This window comes from Ursus americanus, chromosome 4 (genome assembly GCF_024610735.1).
Source record: "Ursus americanus isolate L20-20 chromosome 4, mUrsAme1.1.p, whole genome shotgun sequence".
In the NCBI taxonomy this organism is placed as follows: domain Eukaryota; kingdom Metazoa; phylum Chordata; class Mammalia; order Carnivora; family Ursidae; genus Ursus; species Ursus americanus.
The window spans coordinates 60,238,612-60,261,075 of NC_142130.1; the positions used below are offsets into that span (position 1 = coordinate 60,238,612).

General features: G+C 33.1%; 1 protein-coding gene across 2 annotated transcripts in view; it reads right to left on the minus strand.

The window, feature by feature from the left end:
• Positions 1 to 22,464, minus strand: part of EPHA3 (EPH receptor A3) — a 349,268-nt gene that overhangs the window by 32,986 nt on the left and 293,818 nt on the right. For both annotated transcript variants that reach the window (XM_045785404.2, XM_087861715.1), the window contains exons 12-13: positions 13,063 to 13,124; positions 11,015 to 11,224 (exon numbers count right to left, since the gene is read on the minus strand). In XM_045785404.2, coding sequence (XP_045641360.1) covers positions 11,015 to 11,224; positions 13,063 to 13,124 — 272 coding nt within the window. The remainder of the gene's footprint in view (positions 1 to 11,014; positions 11,225 to 13,062; positions 13,125 to 22,464) is intronic.

Sequence of the window (22,464 nt, forward strand, 5' to 3'; positions counted from 1 at the left end):
CCACAGTTCACATTGCCTGCCTGTGAGCTCTGTCACGTCATACTTAGAGTGACAAAAGACTTTGGAGAGTTTATCTTAGCAAACCCTAAGTAATTGAGTGTTTAACCTGGAGGCAAATATTGGCTTCTCAGGTTAAATGTGGAACCATAGAGATAAATCATTTGACTCGAGGATTTAGCATCTATCTATTGTCAGGGACTAAACTTCATTCACTGTAGACAACAGTAGACAACAAGGTGAAGGGCAAGCCAGGAAGACTCCCAGGGGAAGCATCTGTTCTAATCCCCAGTAGTTCAAATCTAAAAGCCATTGAGAGAATTGTTCCAGCAGATGTTGATTGCCACAAGAGATCAGAGACAGATGATCTCTTAGGTAGCAAAAGCCTATCCCTTGAACTTTTGAAACGTTTCAACATTGTGTGAAATGCTTAAGAATTTCTTAAAATACAGAAAAATCTTCACCTTGCATTCTGAGTCACTCTATCGCTATCCAGGTAATGCAATACAAATAAATAACTTTTCTGTTCCTTTCTGTTAGTTTCAAATTAGGTCATCTGATGTATAATGTTTATCTTCAACAAAAACAATGCAAACATTAATGGATAAGACTGAGGATATTTCAGAGTGCAGTGCAGTTTTAAATGGTAAACTTTTGTGTTTTATACATACTCAACCCTAATTTTTTTAAAAGATTGAAGAAATTCATTTGAAAGTGTGTATTTTTAGCACTCTGAACACAGTTTTCCAAAGAAGCAATGTTATAAGTAAATAAATAAAAAAGATTTACTCAGTATGTAATTGCAGTAGAAATAGAAATATTAGGTTCATTCTAGTAAGTGACCAAAAAAGTGCAAAACTTGAGTAAGCTTGATTTGTTTAATATTGACGATAGAAAAATAAGGAAAGATGAAGTGATAGGTTGAGAATCTCATAAATACCCCAAAAGATAATTCTGACTGGAATCACGACAACGGTTCCCTTATAGGTTTATGTTTAGTAAATACCACTTGAACTATGGGGCAATTCCAGAGCAGTGGCCAGCAAATGAAAAAGGAAAGTGTATTTGAACCATGACATACAGAATTACCGTTGAAAAGGGGTTATACAACAAAAATGAGTCAAATTATTAATGATTCCAGACATGACTTAGGACGTCAAAACTGTGGTACTTCCCAATGCCAAAGGAATCTGGGCCTGGTCAAAGGCTTCGGGGCACTGGGAAAAGCTTCAGGCAATGTGTCATCACATATTTGAAAACGTGGGATATTCACAGTGAACTGGAAAGAATATCAGAAAGTGATTTTTCCTAAGCTTCCTGGCTCACCAACATCACAGACTAGACCAGTCACTATGAGCCTGATGTTTAGTCTGAGTTAAATCATTAATCTGACTACTTAATTTGTCTTCTTGCAAAGTGAGCCTGTTGGAATTAGAACAATGATTAAAATTAATTTATTAAATTGAAAAGATAGTTAAAGCAAAATAAATCTGGTTAATTAACTTTGATATTTATATTATTTGTTCCTCCACTTTCACCAATTCGCTGCTCTAACGTCATTTTAGCAGGGAAACGCTCTTAATCTTCCTCACTGAAATAACATCCTCCCCCACTACCCACATTCTTCATCTTACTTCTCTGAATTGCTATACACTTGCTTGTTTATTACCTGAATTCCCACACCAGAATGTAAACTCATAAGGTCAGGGCTTTGTTTTATTTACTGCTGAGTCCTTTGGCCTAGAACAGTGCCTGGTATATCATAGGCACTCAAATATTGACTGAATGAATGAGGCACTTTGGAGAAAACTGTTTCTGCCAAAGACTATGTAATATTTTACAGACAACCTCCATACTACTATCTTCCACTCCGAAATTATAGCTGTGATTTTTTCCCCCAAATAATTCTGGATAGATTATTTTCATGTGTTAAAATGTTTATGGTATCTATCTCTCTGAATTGGGTGACTAGAAAGTCACCCAATTAAATCTCTCATTAAATATTGATGCAACATTGACGACTAAGATTACGACGTCTTCTAGCATGTTCTGATTTTTGAATATATGGCTTTACTTTATGAAGCTACCTAAGACATATCCATACTCATCCTAAGAGAGTAGGGAATAAACTCATGACTGATATTATTTATTTTGGTTCAAAGGTTAAGATATATGAAGGCCACTGATTAGATATTTATGTGTTACTTTTTTTTTCACTCATGTGTAAAGGACATATGATATATATTACTTATCAAAATAATGTAATTTTCTTTTTATATCACACTGGTTCTTGGTATTCGTAGTTTTTAGTCCTTGACTACCGAATAAAGGCTCATGTTTTCTATTATTTATGTCCTTAGAACGGAGTTATCCTGAACAGGATCATTTAACTACTTAGCTTTTAACCACTTGCTTTAGCCACTTTTTTTTTTCTTTCTTATCTTGCAAATGAAATTAGGTAAAATAACTGTAGTAGAATATTTCTGGCATCAAGTTGGCAGAATTACAGAGGAAAAAAATCAAATAAATTATTATGTAAAATAAAATTTCTTTCTCCTTCACTTAACACACAATGCCTGTGATAACTTTTTATTTGCTTTTATCTTCTAAAATTAAATAGATGTTGATGGGCTGTAAAGGTAGTGAAAGGGAGAAACTTCTTATCCAATATAACAATCTAACTGCAGGGGAGCCTGGGTGGCTCAGTTGGTTAAGCATCTGCCCTCAGTTCAGATCATGATCCCAGGGTTCTGGGATCCAGTCCCACATTGAGTCCTGAGGGAGGGGGGGAGAGGGGCTGCTCAGTGGGGAGCCTGCTTCTCCCTCTGCCTGCCACTCTCCCTCTCCTGCTCTCTCTAATAAAGAAATAAAATCTTTAAAAAAAATCGAATTGCTAACGATCAGTATGCATCTTTAGGACAGAAATAAAAAGGAAAAAAATTTAAAAATGAAGAATATAACCAAAAACAAATCATCTGGCTCTCTCAAATTTCCCAAATCAGTTTATGTGGTAATTATATCCCTAAAATCTGGGGACTTGAGACTTGGATTGCCTTCATATAATACAGCATATAAATTAGATAAATCCCGTATTTTCTCTAACTTGATCCTGTTAAACGGTAAATGGAGCACCATTATGGTGAAATTTTGGATCCCATCTATTTGAACATAGGAATATAAGAATGTTCATATGCACAGATGCATGCATGCACATAAAAATGCTAACCATTTAAAATGAAATTTGTAAGGAAAAAGACTAAAAAATAATTTGGTGGTAAATAGTTTTTACCAATAATTCTATGGTTCTCTTAAAATGAAATAAATTGGTAATTCAGTGTAAAAAAAAAAATAGGCAACATGCCATAACTGTGCTCTGAATTCATATGATGGGAAACCAAAGAGAGGCAATTCATTTTTTGTTTTTTCTCAACAACAAAAAGTTTCTGATGGTTTAAGTTTGCAGAGCTAACTGCTCCATCCCAAATAAAATCCAAAGCCTTTCAAGATGATTTGCAGCCTTTTGTGTGCAGCTGCTGTTATGCATTCCAGGCCTTTCTTTAAAACATGCTGTATCATATAATACTATAAGTCAAGACTTTATATCACTTGATAAAAACTAAAATATTCATTTAGTTTTTAAGGTACGTTCTCCTGACATAGTACCTATAACAGTGGTTCTCAAAGTGTCATCCGTGCATTTCTGGGTGTCCCCCAAGAACATTTCAGAGGGTCCACAAGACTGAATGATTTTCATAACGCTAAAATAACTACACCTTTCTTACTCTCAAATCTCATGTGTATAGTGGAATTTTACAAAGGTTACAGGATGCATAATCACATCGTATAATGGAAAGTGTCAATGTTGGGAATTTCCACATAACTCAGTAACTCAGTAGTAAGAAATGAGAAGAAATAACTGTAAGTGAGTACTGAAAAAATTCTGATTTCCGACTCAATACTCTTATAAAAAAGGGAAAACATACAAAAGTGTATATTATGATCTGAGTTGACCCTCTTGTTTCAAGAAATCCTGTTGGGACATAAGGCAGGAAAACCTGTGATACACTTGAGACGGTATTAAAACAACATGGGAAAATGTATAAGTTGTTTCAAGTTTCAAGGTTCAGAGTTTCCTCAACTCTTCTGGCATTCCCTCCAGTTAAAAAAAAAACATACAGAATCAGTTGATATAAATTCTCTTCCACTCTTCTACCTTGCCTGCCGATCACAAAGATGTTTTTAACATGAGATCAGCAGACATCCTATATTCATTCAGTGGCATTGAACCAAGCGCCTCTCATGATTCCTTAGTGCAATTACCCTCTACCCAAAGGCAGGAACTTTCCGAGGAGCAGTCGGGGAACGGCTTAGTGCGTTGAGGCACTGAAGGCTAATTTCTGAATCCAAGTGACTCTAGGTGATATGTGTTAAATGTGACTAAAGTAATGTGATTGGCTTTTTTTTTTTTTTTAAAGATTTTATTTATTTATTTGACAGAGAGACAGCCAGCGAGAGAGGAACACAAGCAGGGGGAGTGGGAGAGGAAGAAGCAGCCTCCCAGCGGGGCCGAGAGTTCCATGCAGGGCTGGATCCCAGAACGCTGGGATCACGCCCTGAGCCGAAGGCAGACGCTTAACCGCTGTGCCACCCAGGCGCTCCTATGACTAGCTTTTTATTTGTTATTTTATTTTATTTTATAATATTTTTTATTATATTGTTAGTCACCATATAGTACATCCCTAGTTTTTGACGTAAAGTTCCGTGATTCATTACTTGCGTATAACACCCAGTGCACTGCGCAATACGTGCCCTCCTTACTACCCATCACCAGCCTATCCCATTCCCCCACTCCCCTCCCCTCTGAAGCCCTCAGTTTGTTTCCCAGAGTCCATAGTCTGTCATGGCAGACTGTGACTGGCTTTTTAAAGCAGATTCACCAGAATGTGTTATCCAACAAGAATGCTGTGGCACACTCTTTTAAATGGTGAACATGTTTTTCTGAAGTACCCATAATTTATAGGATGCTTAATCAAATAAAGAAAGTGGGTGTCTAAGCTGAAAAATACTGGCTTTGGTTAAAAAAAAAAAACCCTGGACTTTATTATATAACAATGTACTACTTTTCTTATTTATTAACTATAAGCTTATTGAGACCAGAGATTTCTACCTCAGAATACTTCCCAAAATACTATATGCTTAAATAATTTTGAATGATGATATCCTTCACAATCTAATTTTCAAAATAATTTCAAAAAAGGATTCCCCAAAACATTTTGTACAATAGCAGTGTTCCTATAATAAGTACTAATTCCTGAGAATTAGAATGGCAACACTCACTTAATTGTTTCAGTGTGTTTGTTTAAAAAAAAATAGCAGTCCTGTTACTTTAAACCGTACCTCATAGTTTAGGGTAAATTATAAAATTGTTGTACCAAACAAGGATTATTACAGGAGATTAAATTAAAGATTACTAAATTATTCTAGAAATGTGGATGCAAATTACAGCTTCTCAGAAGGAAGTTAGGACCCCCACAGATATTTTGAGAAGTTTTGAGAAAATACAAGGCTGAACGTTGAATAATTCTAAACAGCTATTTATTGGCAGTTAATAAGCCAATTGGCTGATGCAGTTTTTAAGAATCTTCTGAGAATGAAAAATGCAGAGGGCCTGTTGCACTTTTATTTCACAAATGATAATGAGGAATTTTGACAGAGCAACAACTTTTTTTTTTTTCTACCAGGGTCAAGAAGTGGTCTTCGGTACCCCTTGGTCCTTACAAAGTAACAATCATTATAAATGAACCTATGAAAGTTAACCCAATATATTCTCCAGAGAGCAGATGATCCAGATTTGGATGAATCTTCTAAGTCCCTACAAGAAAAATCATTCCTTAGAGTATCCTAGAAATCAAGACTAATATTGAAAAAAAAAATGCTTTAGTTTAAAAATGGGATATGGCACAGAACCTGACTAAATTACCAGAAATCTAATATTCAAATAAAGTCCTTTTAATCAAGTACTTTTTATTAAAACTGGAAGTATTTCTTACATATATTTAGTGATGTAACAACAAGGACAACGCCTGCCAAGAACGATACTTTCCGTGCAGCGTGTTAAAAGCTCATATAGTAGCAGAAGGTTATGAAGGATATCTTTAGAATGCGGAGTAGCAATGAGCAGAATAAAAACATTCCTCAATACTATAAATACGTTATCATCTGTTGCATATGTTGTCTCATGGGATGATAATTTATAGTCAGACAAATAATGCTTTGCTGCAGAATGTTGGCTAATTTTCCTGGAGATCAGAGAAGGAACAAAAGGGACACTAAAAAGCACTATCCACGTATTTACCCAGGTTTTGCAATTTCTTCAAGTTTTCAGAGCTTTATAGTCATAGTCACTGTTATAAATTTAATTCAACTAGATATAAAATTTTATTTTATTTCTCTGGCTCTTAACTTAGTGAACTGTATTTCCAAGAACAGCAACATTTTAACACAGGACATATTTTAAGAAAATACTTAACTGTATGAACAGTGAATGCACTACAGAGTCTAGCTGGAAATGGGAAACGCAAACTAGATGTAACATATAAAGCGTCAGGAGAGTTCCAACTTTCATCTCAAGTCATCTAGGAATATCTCTGGGACACTGTGCTTCTGAATTTCTGGTTCTATCCCTGTGGCTTTATTTGTAGATGAAACTCAGTCTGGCAAATTGGGCTCTTTCTCAGAATGTGAGATAGATGCCACATGGCACATTTGGTCGTTGCTAATAGAATTGTTGAAGTTGATGATTTTAGGACAGAATGAGGGTTTTTTTATATTAATAGTAACCTTTTATTTATTTTTTTGAAAGATTGTATTTATTTGACATAGAGGAGAGAGAGAGGGAGAGAGATCAAGCACAAGCAGGGGGAGCAGCAGCGGGAGAGGGAGAACGCTCCCCACTGAGCAGGGAGCCTGATGCGGGGCTCCAATAGCAGGACCCTGGGATCATGACCTAAGCTGAGGCAGACACTTAATCGATTGAGCCACCCAGGTGCTCCAGTAATAACCTTTTAGAAACATGAAGAAAACAACAGAAGTTGACGTTTAAAAACTGCCCATTCTCTTGGCTGGTGTATGGGGGAACAGCCTCCTTTACACATTGCCACTAGAGGTGAAATTCTGTAACAAACTATATACAAAACAATCGGGCAATTCATGTACAAAAATCATGCGCATATCTGCACACATTTTGATTCAACAATTTTAAATCTAGAAATTTATCCTGAGGAAATAATCATGGCCAGATCTTAACCATTTATCAGGATTGTATCAAAGTAATGTTAGGAATATCAAAACTTTGGAATTTGCCTAATTAATAGTGCATTGGATAAATAAGTAATGTATATGAATAAAGTGGAGTACAATACATTGTTTAATGATATTGTTAAAATTTATCATTTAGAAAATGCTACATTTTATATTTTAAGATAAAATAGATTACAAAACTACATTGAGTTTGCATAAGAAGAAAATAACTGGATTGATAAGTGGATATAAGTTTATGTATCAATACATATAATATGATCCCATTTTGTAACTATATACATAATTGGTAATTACAATTTGTTACCTTTGGTAGTATCATTAATAATGATCATTATATGTTTACTTTCTAAAATTGTCTGCCATGAAAAAAGAATTCTATAAAGAAATGTCCTTTCAAAGAAATCTGCCAATAAATATATGAAGAAATAATCAAATGCATTTTGAATCAAATTAATACAAATTAAAACAATTAGATACAATTTCTCAAAACTAATAAATACAAAAATGATAGCATCTATTTTTATCAGTATGTAGGTAAGTGTGCTTTTAAAATAGGCACAGAAAATCCACTTTTGACTCAGAAAATCCACTTTTAGGGTTATATCATAAGGAAATTATCAGACTCATACAGTTATGAATGCAGATGGATCATTATTCATTTGTATAAAATATTGAAAAGCTAGCATTTGATGAAGTACAACATCCATTCATGATAAAAACCCTCTGCAAAATAGATTTAGAGAGAACATCCATCAACATAACAAAGGTCTAATATGAAAAACCCACAGCCAACAGCATACTTAGTGGTGAAGAACTGAGAGCTTTTCTCCTAAGGTCAGATACTACTAGACAAGCATGTCTACTTTCACCACTTTAATTGAACATAGTACCAGAAGCAATTAGACAACATAAAGAGATAAAAGGCATCCAAATAAAGAAGAAGTAAACTCACTATTTGCAGATGGCATGGGACTATATATAGATAACCCGAAAGACTTCACCAAAAATCTACTAGAACTGATAAATGAATTCAGTAAGGTCACAGGATGCAAAATGAATGTACAGAAATCTGTTGCATTTCTATATACCAGTAATGAAACAGCAGAAAGAGAAATTAAGAAAACAATACAATATACAATTGCACCTAAACCAATAAAATATCTAGGAATAAACTTAACCAGAGAGGTGGAAGACCTGTGCTCTGAAAACTATAAAGCACTGATGAAAGAAATTCAAGACAATGTAAAGAAATGAAAGACATTCAATGCTCATGGATTGAAAGAACAAATATTGTTAAAATGTCCACACTACCCAAAGCAATCTACACATTTAATGCAATCCCTATCAAAGTACCAACAGCGTTTTTCACAGAACTAGAACAAACAATCCTAAAATTTGTATGGAACCACAAAAGACCCCAAAAAGTCCAGACAATCTTGAAAAAAAAAAAATGGAGGTATCACAATGCCAGATGTCGAGTTATATTACAAAGCAGTGGTAATTAAATGGTAATGGTACTGGTATAAAAATAGACATATAGATCAATGGAACAGAACAGAAAACCCAAAAATAAACCTGCAATCATATTTTGACAAAGGAGAAATGAATATAAATAGGAAACTGATAGTCTCTTCTACAAATGGTGTTGGGAAAACTGGACAGCCATATACAAAAGAATGAAACCAAAAAACATTCTTTCATCATACACAAAAATAAACTCAAAATGGTTTAAAGATCTAAATGTAAGACCTGGAATCATAAAAATCCTTTAAGGGAGCATAGGCAGTAATCTCTCTGTCATCAGCGTTAGCAACATTTTTCTAGATATGTCTCCTGAGATGAGAAAGAAAAGCAAAAATGAACTGTTGGGATTACATCAAAACAAAAAGTTTCTGCACAACGAAGAAAACAATGAACAAAACTAAAAGGCAACCTACTGAATAGAAGATATTTGCAAATGACATATCCCATAAGGGAATAGTGTTCAAAATATTTAAAGAACTAATGCAACTTAAGACAAAAAAAAATAATCCAATTAAAAATGGGCAGAAGACATGAACAGACATTTCTTCAAAGAAGACATACAGATGGCCAACAGACACATGAAAAGATGCTCGACATCACTAATCATTAGCGAAATGCAAATCAAAACTACAATGAGATACCACCTCACACCTGTCAGAAAGGCTAAAAGAAACAACACAAGAAACAAGAAGTGTTGGCAAGGATGTGGAGAAGAAGGAACCCTTGTTCACTGTTGGTGGGAATGCAAACTGGTGCAGCCACTGTGGAAAACAGTATGGAGGTTCCTCAAAAAATTAAAAATAGAACTACCCTATGATCCAGTAATCATACTACTGGGTATATACCCCCAAAACACAAAACACTAATTCAAAGTGATACATGCAGCCCTATGTTTATTGTAACATTATTTACAATAGTCAAACTGTGGAAGCAACCCAAATGTCCACTGATAGATGAATGGATAAGGAAGAAGTGGTACACCACACACACACACACACACACACACACACACACACACACACACAGAAGAATATTTTTCAGCCATGAAATGAATGAAATCTTGCCATTTGCAGCAACAGGGGTAGAATTAGAAAGCACAATGTTAAGTGAAATAAGTCAGTCAGAGAAAAACAAATACCATATGATCTCACTCATATGTGGAATTTAAGAAACAAAACAAACAAGCAAAGAAAAAAAAAGAGAGAGAGAAAGAGACAAATCAAGAAACAGACTCTTAACTATAGAGAACAAACTGATGGTTACAAGAGGGTACCTGGGTGAGATGAGGATTAAAGAGTACACTTATCATAATGAAAAAAAAAATAATAGAATATTATTTCTATTCTATTCTATTTCTATCTAAAATTCAGGTTCAAAACCAGACCTTTCCTGATAAAAAAGAAAGAAAAGCTAGATATAATAATAATTTGTCCAACAATTAGAGATTGATTTTAAAAAATGGTACAACCAGATAACAGAATAGATAAAACTGCTAAAAATGAAAACTTGAAGATTATTTAATAACAATGAAATATATTCAACAGGTATATTGCTAAGAGAAAAACAGGTTATACAGTGATATTATGAATAATCCTATTCTAATTATGTATTGATGCATAGGTGTGTATAATAGGTATGCAGAAACAATCTTGAAGAATCGACTGACAAAGTTACAAATGTTCTCTGTGGGTGGCATGATTATGGATGACTTTTCTCCTTTTTATTGCTTTGTTTTGAAATTTTTATAATGTGAGCATGTGTTGCTTAGGTAAACATGAATTTTAAAATGCTTTAAAATTATGTCTAGTTGGATGGAGGTACTGGGAATTTATCCAATCTGTTTACTAAAGGTGGTTCAACCATGATGTAAAAATGGGTAAATATAAAAATCCCAAGACTTCAGACATGCGAGAACCATGCTGCTTTGTGGCGGAAACATTAAACCGATGTATGACATTTCAGAATTACCATCATCACCCACCTTATAAACAGTGACCATCTATTTTCCCAGAAGAAGTAACAGTAGTTAAATATTAAAGGATACATTTCCTTTAGGAGAAGATATAATTGACAAAGCACTGAGAGACGTGATTTCTATTTATTTGCAAGTCAACATAACACAGGGTGGAAGACAAAGATAAAAATGGAAAAAAAAAAAGAAAAAGTGACTCACTCTTGTTGTATAAGCAGCTTCTGGATCATCCTCTAGAACACGTGAAAGTCCAAAATCAGAAACCTTACACACCAAATTACTGTTGATCAAAATGTTACGAGCAGCAAGGTCCCGGTGAACATAACCCATATCTGAGAGGTACTTCATGCCAGATGCTATCCCTCGAAGCATCCCCACTAGCTGGATGACCGTAAACTGGGCATCATGTTTCTGAGAAGTATTTCAAATACACAATTAAGATGTGTTGCTTTCTTTTAAAGATATATCTTGGCTAAAATTTCACATACTGAACTGTAAAAAGACTGACTATATACATTTTAGTTCTAAGCACTGCAGCCTAACAAGATACATGAATAAATAGATACAAGGCTAAAACGAAATAGCACAGTAGCTGCATTACTAAATACTGATTACAAGAAGTACGCTAATATTCTTTGACTTCAGGTTCAAAACCAGACCTTTCCTGGTCTTTTTGTGACGTACAAACCCCTCAGAAATTTTCAGTTCAAGAACAAAATGAAATGAATCCTGTGGCTATTTTAGTTTTACATATCTTTTTGATTGAATGTCCCTTCTTCCTTCTGGTTTTCCAGATGTTTTATTAATTGCTTCAATGAAGGTGGATGTTAAATGTTTAAATATCATCATAAATAAATAGTTCAGAATTAGTAAAAAATATTTACTGAATATTTGTTTTTCTGCTCAATCTTGAGTTACAGGTCATAAAATGGAAAACAATAAAACACAAAGCCAGAGTTCTGTATTTAGAAAAGTTTCCATTTACTTGGATTAAAATAAAAATAAATGATTTATATGATAAACAGGTAAATAAATACACACATACATACATATGTACATATGTGCATAAATGCATGTATAGATAGATATAAAATTTTATGTCTAGTTATATCTGCACCATAACAATTTAAAAGAGTATTTATTATAATGATTTTAATTACCTGATTTGAAAAATACTTGTGTTTAAAATGCTTGGGAAAATAATTGCTGATAAAATTTGTATTTGCCTCATGAATATTAAATAATTTCTCATTTATAGAATATTTAAATTTTCCTCCATGATAATGAATTATCCCATGCTTGCTTGCTTTCTATCTATCTATCTATCATCTATCTATCTATCTATCTATCTATCTATCTATCTATCTATCTATCATCTATCTGTCATCTATCTATCTATCATCTATCTATCTATCTATCTATCTATCTATCTATCTATCTATCTATCATCTATCTATCATCTATCTATCTATCTATCTATCTATCTATCTATCTATCTATCATCTATCTATCTATCTATCTATCTATCTATCTATCTATCATCTATCTATCATCTATCTATCTTTATTTTATAGTGCTGAAAGCATATTGAACACAGAATATATGTCTTTTTTATCCTTTGCAGTGGCTGGTGATTGGCAATGTCTTGTTCTCCATAAAACTTCTGCATTTCTTTGAAAAAATATTTGCTGAAATAATTTTTAAAAAATTACTAAGTTTACATAATTAAAAATATGTATGGATGCATATATATCACCAAAATGATATCTATGAATAGAAAATACTTTGGAATTATAACACTTGCTTATTTTCTGAGACAGCATTTCTTTGTGAGAGATAATCTTCTATCTAACAGCAGTCTGAGGTTACTTTAAATGAAGAAAAGAAAATATTCGTCTTACACCAATGTTATTTATGTCTTACTTTAAGAGTCTTTTTTTAATTTTTATTCTAACCAATGTGAATCTTGGCAGTACAAAAAGGCTGAAGAAGATTGCACAAATTTGTTTTAAAAATACAAACCATTTATTTTGGATGCTGCAAGATTAAGATGCAATTTTAGTCTTCCTCTTACTATTTAGTCCCCCCAGATTTCAGTTTTACTTTAAACTTTGTTATCTAACTGCTGGCAAAATATTAGAGGTTGCCTCTAACATTTTCAGCAATTCATTCCATTTTTATGCATATATGTATATAGATATACAGAGGGATAAGAGATATATGAATATATATATAAATCTTCTACTTACACGTAAGAAACTGTCCAAGGAACCATTCTCCATGTATTCTGTGACAATCATAACTGGTTTACCTGGATATATGGTAAATAAGAAATTAAACCTAATTATCAACAAAGTTCAACAAATATCACATGATGAATATATACAATATACTTTGATACACCTGATGAATTAAAAAATGTAAAAGATTTCCCTATTTTCCCAATTTTGCAAAATTGCAAAAAAAAAAATTCAGTGAAATATAAAGCCAAAAAAAGTTGAAGAAGATTGGTTTTCAGAACCAGGGCCTATAACCTACGGTATCTAAATTAGCTTATTTGGCATGGCTTTCTGTGAACATAAAATATGCCCCCTTTCTTCCCTTTAATTTCATCTTAGCTGATCGACAAAATCAAACATTTCTGCCTTCCAGGCCAAGATAGAGCCAGGATTTCCACAATCATTTATACTTTCTATGGGTATTTATAGAGCTATGTAATAGGTGTTCCCTTTTATGCTGGTTAGAGCAAGAAAATCAAAGTCCCCATCTTCATGGATCCTATATGTGAATTGCATAAAACAATTAAGACAAATAATTATAAGCCTTAAAAATCTGTATTCAACTAACATTAAAAATATAAAATCCATGTTTAAAAGGAAAATAAAATTAAAATAGCTGTTGGCAGTAACTTATAATAACCATTTTAGAAATATGTGATCTTAAATACCATTAAATCTTTTAACGAGCATTTAACTTCATTTATATAGCACTTATTATGTGCAAGATGCTGGTTTATATGATATATGATCTCATATATATGATATATATGATACCTATATATGATACCTATATATATATGATACCTATGTATGATAACTTATTAATCATTATCATTCCCATTTTACACATGAGAAAACTGAGATATGTAGAGAGTAATTAACTTACTCAATGTCCTACAGCTAATAAATAATAAAACCAAAAGCAGCAACCTGAATCCACTATGCTGTTACTTTCGGAAATCTATACTGAGGGAAACATTTAAAATAAGAAAAAGCATTAGATACAAAAGTGCTAAGTATACTGATATATAGATTCACAAATAGAATAAATGTTTAAATATATAGTGATTCAGGCAATTGTTGGATGTCAATTTCATGGATTATTCTGAATTAAAATGACAACTCTGAAATCTGTATCATTTTAGATAATTGTTACGTTTAAAGTCATGTGAGCAAAGGTGAAAATATAACTCTATAAACATTATGATAACAACTTGGAAAATAAGTAATGCAAAATGAACAATTCAAAAAGAAAAAGAAATATGGAAAATGCATATTTTTTATATACAGAAAACACTAGCAATTTTTTTTCATAATTAGAAATATGTAGCATTATATATATATATATGTATATATATATATTACATACATACATTACACCACTTCATCTTCACATCATCTTGTGCTTTAGTAATATATATTATTCTCATTTTATGGTGTCCTCAACCAGAAGCATTGTGGATTTAAGAAATCTGCTGAGGTCACACAAGTAGCTAGTTCTCCAACAGATCCCCAACACTGCTGTCTCTGATTTCAAAACCTACTATTACTACACTATTAACTCTCTTCCTTTATTTTTGCTGCCATATTGTTTTAAATATAATTCCATCACGTTACAAAAAGAAGGAAAATCGCATGTCTGGAGGACCTGAATCTAATCTTGACTGAGCACTACTGAAAGACCTCAAGCAAATGACTTTTTAACAAACATCAATGCACCCCTCATTGTAGCGCACATTTAAGTTTTCCTCATATGTTCCTTCTATATCATGAAGGTTAGTTTGCCATTCTGATAATAGAAAATATCTTTCTGGGGAGGCTGAGTGGCTCAGTGGGGTAAGCATCTGCCTCCTGCTCAGGTCATGATCTCAGGGTCCTGGGATCGAGCCCCATGTAGATCTCCCTGCTGAACAGGGAGTCTGCTTCTCCCTCTCCCTTTGCCCCCTGCCCTCCAGCTTCTGTACTCTCTTTCTCTCAAACAAATAAATAAAATCTAAAAAGAAAAAAAGAAAAAAAAAAAGAAAAGAGCTATCTTTGCTTGCTTTTTCCTTTCATAGGTAAAAACTCTTATTTCACACTAGTTATGAATTATATGGCTTGGTAGTACGAAGGTTATACTTGGTATATTTAGTATTTGGATGTATCCCAATCTATAGATCTTATTTATTAAGAGGTAAGAAAAATTATTTAAATTCTATGAGAAACAAACTGAGGACTTCAGAGGGGAGGGGGGTGGGGGAATGGGATAGACCGGTGATGGGTAGTAAGGAGGGCACGTATTGCATGGTGCACTGGGTGTTATACACAACTAATGAATCATCGAGCCTTACATCGGAAACCGGGGATGTACTGTATGGTGACTAACATAATATAATAAAAAAATCATTTAAAAAATATATAATTTTCAGATAATTTTTATATATGTAACAATCAATTGATATACCAATCTATTTTCCATTAAGGTACTAATTTAGCTATGTATTTTGGGTAACACATCATATATATCTAGTTAATCGGGTAATGTCTGAAAAGTCATTTAGCCAAAAGCTTAAGCCTCTAGAACTTGGTTCTTCAAAATTCTAATTAAGCTTTGACTTAACAATATTCGGGAAGAAAGGGAAAATTCAACATTTTCTTGAAAACCTCTATCTCTCCTGAACTGATCAATCCAAAGCCTAAAAACTGGTCCCAGAGACTGATCTGAAATTAAAAGAATGGATGAGTGAACAAAAGAATGAATGAATGAATGAATGAATGAATGAATGAATGAAATCCTTCATATGCATGCTTTCTATAAATCACTGTAATTTTCCATGTTCTTGCCTTAATACCATTCTATGAAGAATAACATGCTAGCAAAATCCAATGCATACATTAAGTGTAGTCACAGATATTTTGCCTCATACAGCCAACTCTCAATTACAGTGGCCAGTTACCATGTTTTCGTACTACCCAGACCTTTGCTTATCACTCATTTCCTTCTGGCTCCCAGCCTTATGACCATTTCGTTTCTTGTTAGCATGTCTAGTGGAATGTTTGGCAAGGGAAATAAAAGTAGCTGAAAAATCAAACCAGTCAATTAAGCCAAAGCCCCATGACCATTCAGAAATCAGATCAGGCTGCATTTAGCTCTAAAATTTAGGTATTTGTAAACACATCAGTTAAGATGGGCAAGTCTGAAAATATGCTTTATATTAAGTTCAAAGATTCAGCAAACCCAAATGTACAGACAAGGAATAAACAGAATCACAAATATTCTAACTCGGAAAACCTTGATTTCTAAGTTTTATTTTTTTAGTGTCTAAGTTTCTATTCTATCTTAGTTTCCCTTGTGCTTTTGATTATAATAAACAGGGTTAAAGGAAAAGAAACTCTCTGCAATAGTGGTAAGAACTAGTTCCAACATGTATTAAATATAGCTGGAAATTATTTATAAAATATCTGTTCATCTGCACATGGATGCAATGTGTTTCTATCAAGGTTGCATGCTCTCTCATATGTATTTTGATGAAGTAACATTCTCAGCTTTTTCAAGAGCCTGTATCATTCGCTGCCCTAAGAAATCCTAAAATACATCTGAGTATCCATACAAAACTCAATAAAATTGTTGTTGACTGGCTGAAATGAAATGCCATCAAAAATGAGCAAAACAAAATATGCAGGGGAATTTTGCTTTTGTTCCTAAGTTGATTCATGAGTATAAATAAAATTATGATCTTTCATAACTAAAAGGGTTAAGGGAAGTGAATCAGTCTGTTACAATCAGTTCATTTCCCCAGCAATCCTCAGTGGTTCAGATATAGTATTAATCATTGAACCACTATTTGATGACACCAGAAATGTGATTCAGAATATATAAGAATTCCAGGTTCAACATTATGTATTTCACCACGGCCTTCCTAATCACGTTTTCTATAAAAAGAAGGAAAGGAAAATGTAATAATTATATAGCCATACACAGAGATTTTTCTTGCAATAAACAAATAAATGTTGGCTTTAGATTGAAATATTTTCATTCAAATATAAAAAGTAGTTACCCATGATTAAAATATTAAAAATTATTGGGGTGTCTGGCTGGCTTAGTCAGTAGAGTATACAACTCTTGATCTTGGGGTTGTAAGTTTGAACCCCACATTGGATATAGAGATTACTTTTAAAAAGATTTAAAAAACTATTGAGGGGCGCCTGGGTGGCTCAGTTGGTTAACTGACTGACCCAATTTCAGCTCAGGTAATGATCTCAGGGTCTTGGGATTGAGCCCCATGTAGATCTCCAGACTCAGCGTGGAGCCTGCTTGAGATTCTCACTCTCTCCTTCAGCCCCTCCCCCCCACTTGTGTCTGTGCTCTCTCTTTCTCTCAAATAGATAAATAAATCTTTAAAAAATTATTGAAATTTAATTCATTTTCAAAAGAAATGCTATTAATTCCTATTAGCAGTAATTGTATCTCACATACTCTATGTCTCATTTTCAAAGGATTTAAAACACGCTGTAATACATGCGTGTGGTTTGTAAGATCAAAATCTTTGACCCTAGCAGCCAGCACTCATTATTAACATCATGTAATCAGAATCAGGGTGGAAGCAAAAAAGCATACACAGCAGGAGGAAAATTGAAAAAAAACCTGACAAATATGCTTCATTATTCCCAGGAAAAATAAAATAGAATCATCTTTGGGAAGAAAATGTTTTGGTTTTAGATTTTCATGTACTATACCTAACTGACCAATAGGAATATTCTGATGAGCTAAATCAGAGTATTTTTCTGTGGTTTGCCATTAAATCATATAAAAATATAGGACAATCTTTTCCAAATTCCATTTTAATCAAGACATTATTCATTTTAAGAATGACCCCTATTAGGCACTCAGTTGGTTCAGCATCGGACTCCTGATTTTGGCTCAGGTCATGATCTCAGAGTTGTGAGATAGAACCATGTAGGGCTCCATGCCCAGTATGGAGTCTGCTTGTCCTTCCCCTTACTCCTCTGCTCCTCTGCCAGCTCGCTCTCTCTCTCTCAAAGAAATAAAATCTTTTTAAAAAATGACCCCTATTACACCCACTGGTCTATGAATTAATGAGGGCAGGTGCCAACTCCATATTGTATGTAGTTCTAAAACTAGCAGAGTGCCAGTTAAAATTGATCATAAGTCTATCATTTCAGGGTGGCTAAAGATAATCTCTCTCTTCAAAATCAGGCTAAGAAACACATTCTCCAAGTCTTCTTAACTAACCATACTCCATCAATCTTAGTACACTGAATGCTTTACATTCAGCTGACTTACATTTTTAAAATGTATTTGTGCTTAATTTGAAACAAAATTTAATACTTTTTAAGACAGGAACAGATGAAAAGTACAGATAGGCTAGTAATCAATAACATACCATCCACTTAAAACTAATATATCATTGTATATGAATTATACTTAAAAAGGAAGACAGGAATGATATTTCTACTCTCCCTTTTTCTATTCAAAGCTGATTTGTATAAGTGCAATAACAATAAATACAGTAATCTGAATGTGCTCAGTTTGATTTTACAAGGACAGTTTCATTTTTCTTCCTTTTCAAGCTTTCTACCTTTTATTTATTTTCTTGTCTAATTGCAAAAATTAAGACCTTATATATAATAATGAATTGATAATAGCAGGATTCTCGTTTTTACTTTAAGATAAATGCTTTTCATGTTTTACTATTGAATATGCTGTTGTAGGTTTTGTTTTGTTTTGTTTTGTGGTTTTTACTTACATTTATCAGACAAATATTTTCTATGTAGGATGTGCTAAAATTTTTAAATTAAAATGTTTATTTTCTGTATCTGTCAAGATTGACATTTTCTTTTCTATCAATGTTGTGAATTTCTAGAATGATTAAATAGTAAACCAAATTTGCATTCTTGGAATCAACTAAACTTGAGCATTATATAGTATCTTTTTTGATAAAATTATTAGCTATGGCTTTATAATTATTCCAGTGTTATTGAATTTTTATTCATGCATTACAGTTATTCTCCCTTCTGAAAATATTCTTGTATGATTTGGTATCAAGGTATCCTTAGCCTCATGAATTAGGGATGTTGTGTATGGTCAGAATTACACAGACAGTTATTAAGCAAGTGTATAATTATAGTTTTTCTTTCAGGAGAGTTATTGTATATTTAAACTGACACTCTTTAAAATTAGTCTTTGGGCACTTGTAAGTCATGCTCTAACAATTGTTAAGTTGCATTTAACCTTTCCAAAATATCGTAAACCCATCCTACCTAAATGGGGAAAATACACAACAACACATTTTTTGTCATTCAAATTCAACTAAAAAATATAAATGGACAATGTTGAAGAAATAAGGAAAATTCTTTAATGTGTAAAAATAGCATTCCCTGTCTTATTTTTTTCTCCAATATATTTGAAAGATTTTCCTAATTTAATTGCTGTAGACACTTGGATACAGATGTTCTCAACTCTTTTCTCAAATTAGTCATGAATGCATGAGAACTTGCGTCACCAGGGTTTATTCTAGCAAACCATTTCTATAAATTATTAATAAAATAAATATAACATATATATTGTCTATTTTGAATATTACAGGGAGTTAGGACCCTCGAGACAAGTGCAGAAGAAAACTTTCAGAAAGAAGTAAACAGGACATAGCAAGAATGTGGCAATTTCACCATAGAATGACATCTTATTTCAGCAATATTTTTTATCATATGTGCAGGAGATGGAAAGGTGCAAATAAATGACCAAGCCTTTGCTGTAAAGTGGATGCTCACACCAGAATAGAAGTGTTTTAATCATGAGAAATTGTCCTAATGTTCTGTTCACTGTATTCCTTAATGATGCAAAGTTACAGTTACACTACATTACTATTTTTTTTTTAATTTTCAGAAAATAATCCCTTCCCAAATACCAACAAAACCACATCAATCTTATCTAATAGAATTCCTTCTATCTCACTAGGTAAAAAGTGGCCAATAGGGATCTTCTTGGAGTATGAACATCATTTGACTAATGGTGTGATGGCAGAAATATCAAACATTGGCCAAAAACAAGTTCCATCTTTTTGAACTTCAGCTACAATTGATAACACATGTTAGTACCAGTTCTGAGCAGAGCCTGTGCCCCCAGCCTTCTGCTACTTTGAAGATCAGAGACTCTCTCACCTTCTCTTGTTTAAGACCATCAAGCTCAAAATGTATCATTAAAATTGTTTATGGTTCAATTCAAATAAATGGAAATATAATGATTGAATAAAGGGCTTTCTATAAATGACTTGAAAATGATACCTTATAACAGATGTAGTGTTTCAAGCATAAAATTAATAACAATATTAAAAAGAATTATTATTGAGCAAAAAAAAAAGAATAGCTTTCACGAATGTTTTTTCTTTCTTTCTTTTCTTTTTTTTTAAAGATTTTATTTATTTATTTGACAGAGAGAGACAACCAGTGAGAGAGGGAACACAGGCAGGGGGAGTGGAAGAGGAAGAAGCAGGCTCTCAGTGGAGGAGCCTGATGTGGGGCTCGATCCCATAACGCCGGGATCACGCCCTGAGCCGAAGGCAGACACTTAACGACTGAGCCACCCAGGCGCCCCACATGAATGTTTTTTCTATACAGCCAAGATTAACTGATAAATTCTCAAACTTACCGCAAGTGGTAATTCAGATTTTCATAGTCTATTCCACTTAACAATGTATTCCTGTATAGTCTTATTTGATCTTTAAAGTATCTGGAAATAGTGAAGTAGAACTGCTATTCTGAATTACAAGTAAAGAAACTGAGTCTCTGTGAGTGGTTTGATTTGCCAAAGGTCTCACTTCCAGTTGGGTTGAGTTAAAACTTGAACTCTGACCTTCTAATTCTTAATCCAGATATTGATATAATTGGTTTTCTTCTTTAAACACAGTTTTGTTTATTGAATTATAAGTTCTGCATCACTTTTGGTGTGTGTGTGTTTCTGAACTTTGCAATTAGATTGTTTTAGCAGTCATATATTCTCAGGAAACAGAAAATAATAGGAGTGGATGAATAAAGTTTGGTGACAAAATTGCCCTATTTATATGTTAAATGCAACATATTAACTTCATTTTAAGGCATTTCTATTTCCTCTCAGATGTTATAGGGTACCAGACTTAGAGCTTTTAAATATACTACTAAAGGGGTTCAAACTCTAATCTGGGTCCACTACTCTATTATGTTTGCACTATATGAGATGATGGGGATCCATATAGTCAGATTTGGCAACCTCTTACATGATTATTTGACCAGGGAGATTTATCAAATTTAGAACTTTCACCCTAAGAATAAGGCAGTTGTAATCCACATTAGAATGTTAACAAAATCAGACTTGAATAAGGCACTTAATGTATAATCCCTATGATTTTTAAAGTCTTTTTTTCCGTAATGCATTCTTTTTCTGCAGTTTGGTCTTGGGCATTGTTTTATGGATTTCTTTGCCAGATGTCCATAATTCATATTTTATTATTTCATTTTTATATTTAAAGAAAACCTGCCATAATGATTATGGTTTAATGTTGCTCATCATTTAGTGAATGAATTTATAGGTAACAAGAAGCAAAATATAACAGGTCATTTTCAATAATTCATTAACACTGGAAACCAAAAAATCAATCTACATTTGATAAAATATAAGAGCCTATCAATAAACAAATTTAAATCTAATACATATTTTGATAGTCACTTTTATCTCAGTTTTTATTAGGTGTAGGTGTTAGAGAAGTTCGGTGATAATTCTGCCCATGCTAAAATGTAGTGATGTTCTCCATCACTCCCTGACTGATACACTCCCTGACTGATACACAATTGCACTTCCTTGAAGCACACATTCAGTTTAATGAACTAACACCAAAGAAAGATCTATTGGTAAAAGATATGCTCTTTTTTCCATTCAAGCAATTTTTTTTTATTCCTTAACATTGGTAAATTAAGAACCTAGTATGATTCAGTTTCTATTTTCATCACTGCTTAAAAATAACATGATTCTTCCCCTTTAGGAGAATTCACATTTTGTTTTAGGTATTAAGGGTTAATTAATTCTTTCCAGAAAATTTTTGAAGCTTGAGGGATTCCTTGCTCTGATCAAATTATTAGGGAAATTTAAAAAAATCAAGATATAAAAGAATAAGTAGAATACAAAATGAAAATTAGAAACTCATTTTTGTCCATTGTTGCGGACAAGAGGTGAAACCAACAGACCAAGTTTCCAATGCTATCTCCAGCACTTTCTAGTTAGACAAGCTACTTGCTCTTTATAGTTATTGTTTGTTCAAACGCAAATGGAATTATCATATCTAATTCACAGGGTAGTGGTAATAATGAAATGACATCCATAGTACAATGTCTGGCACACAA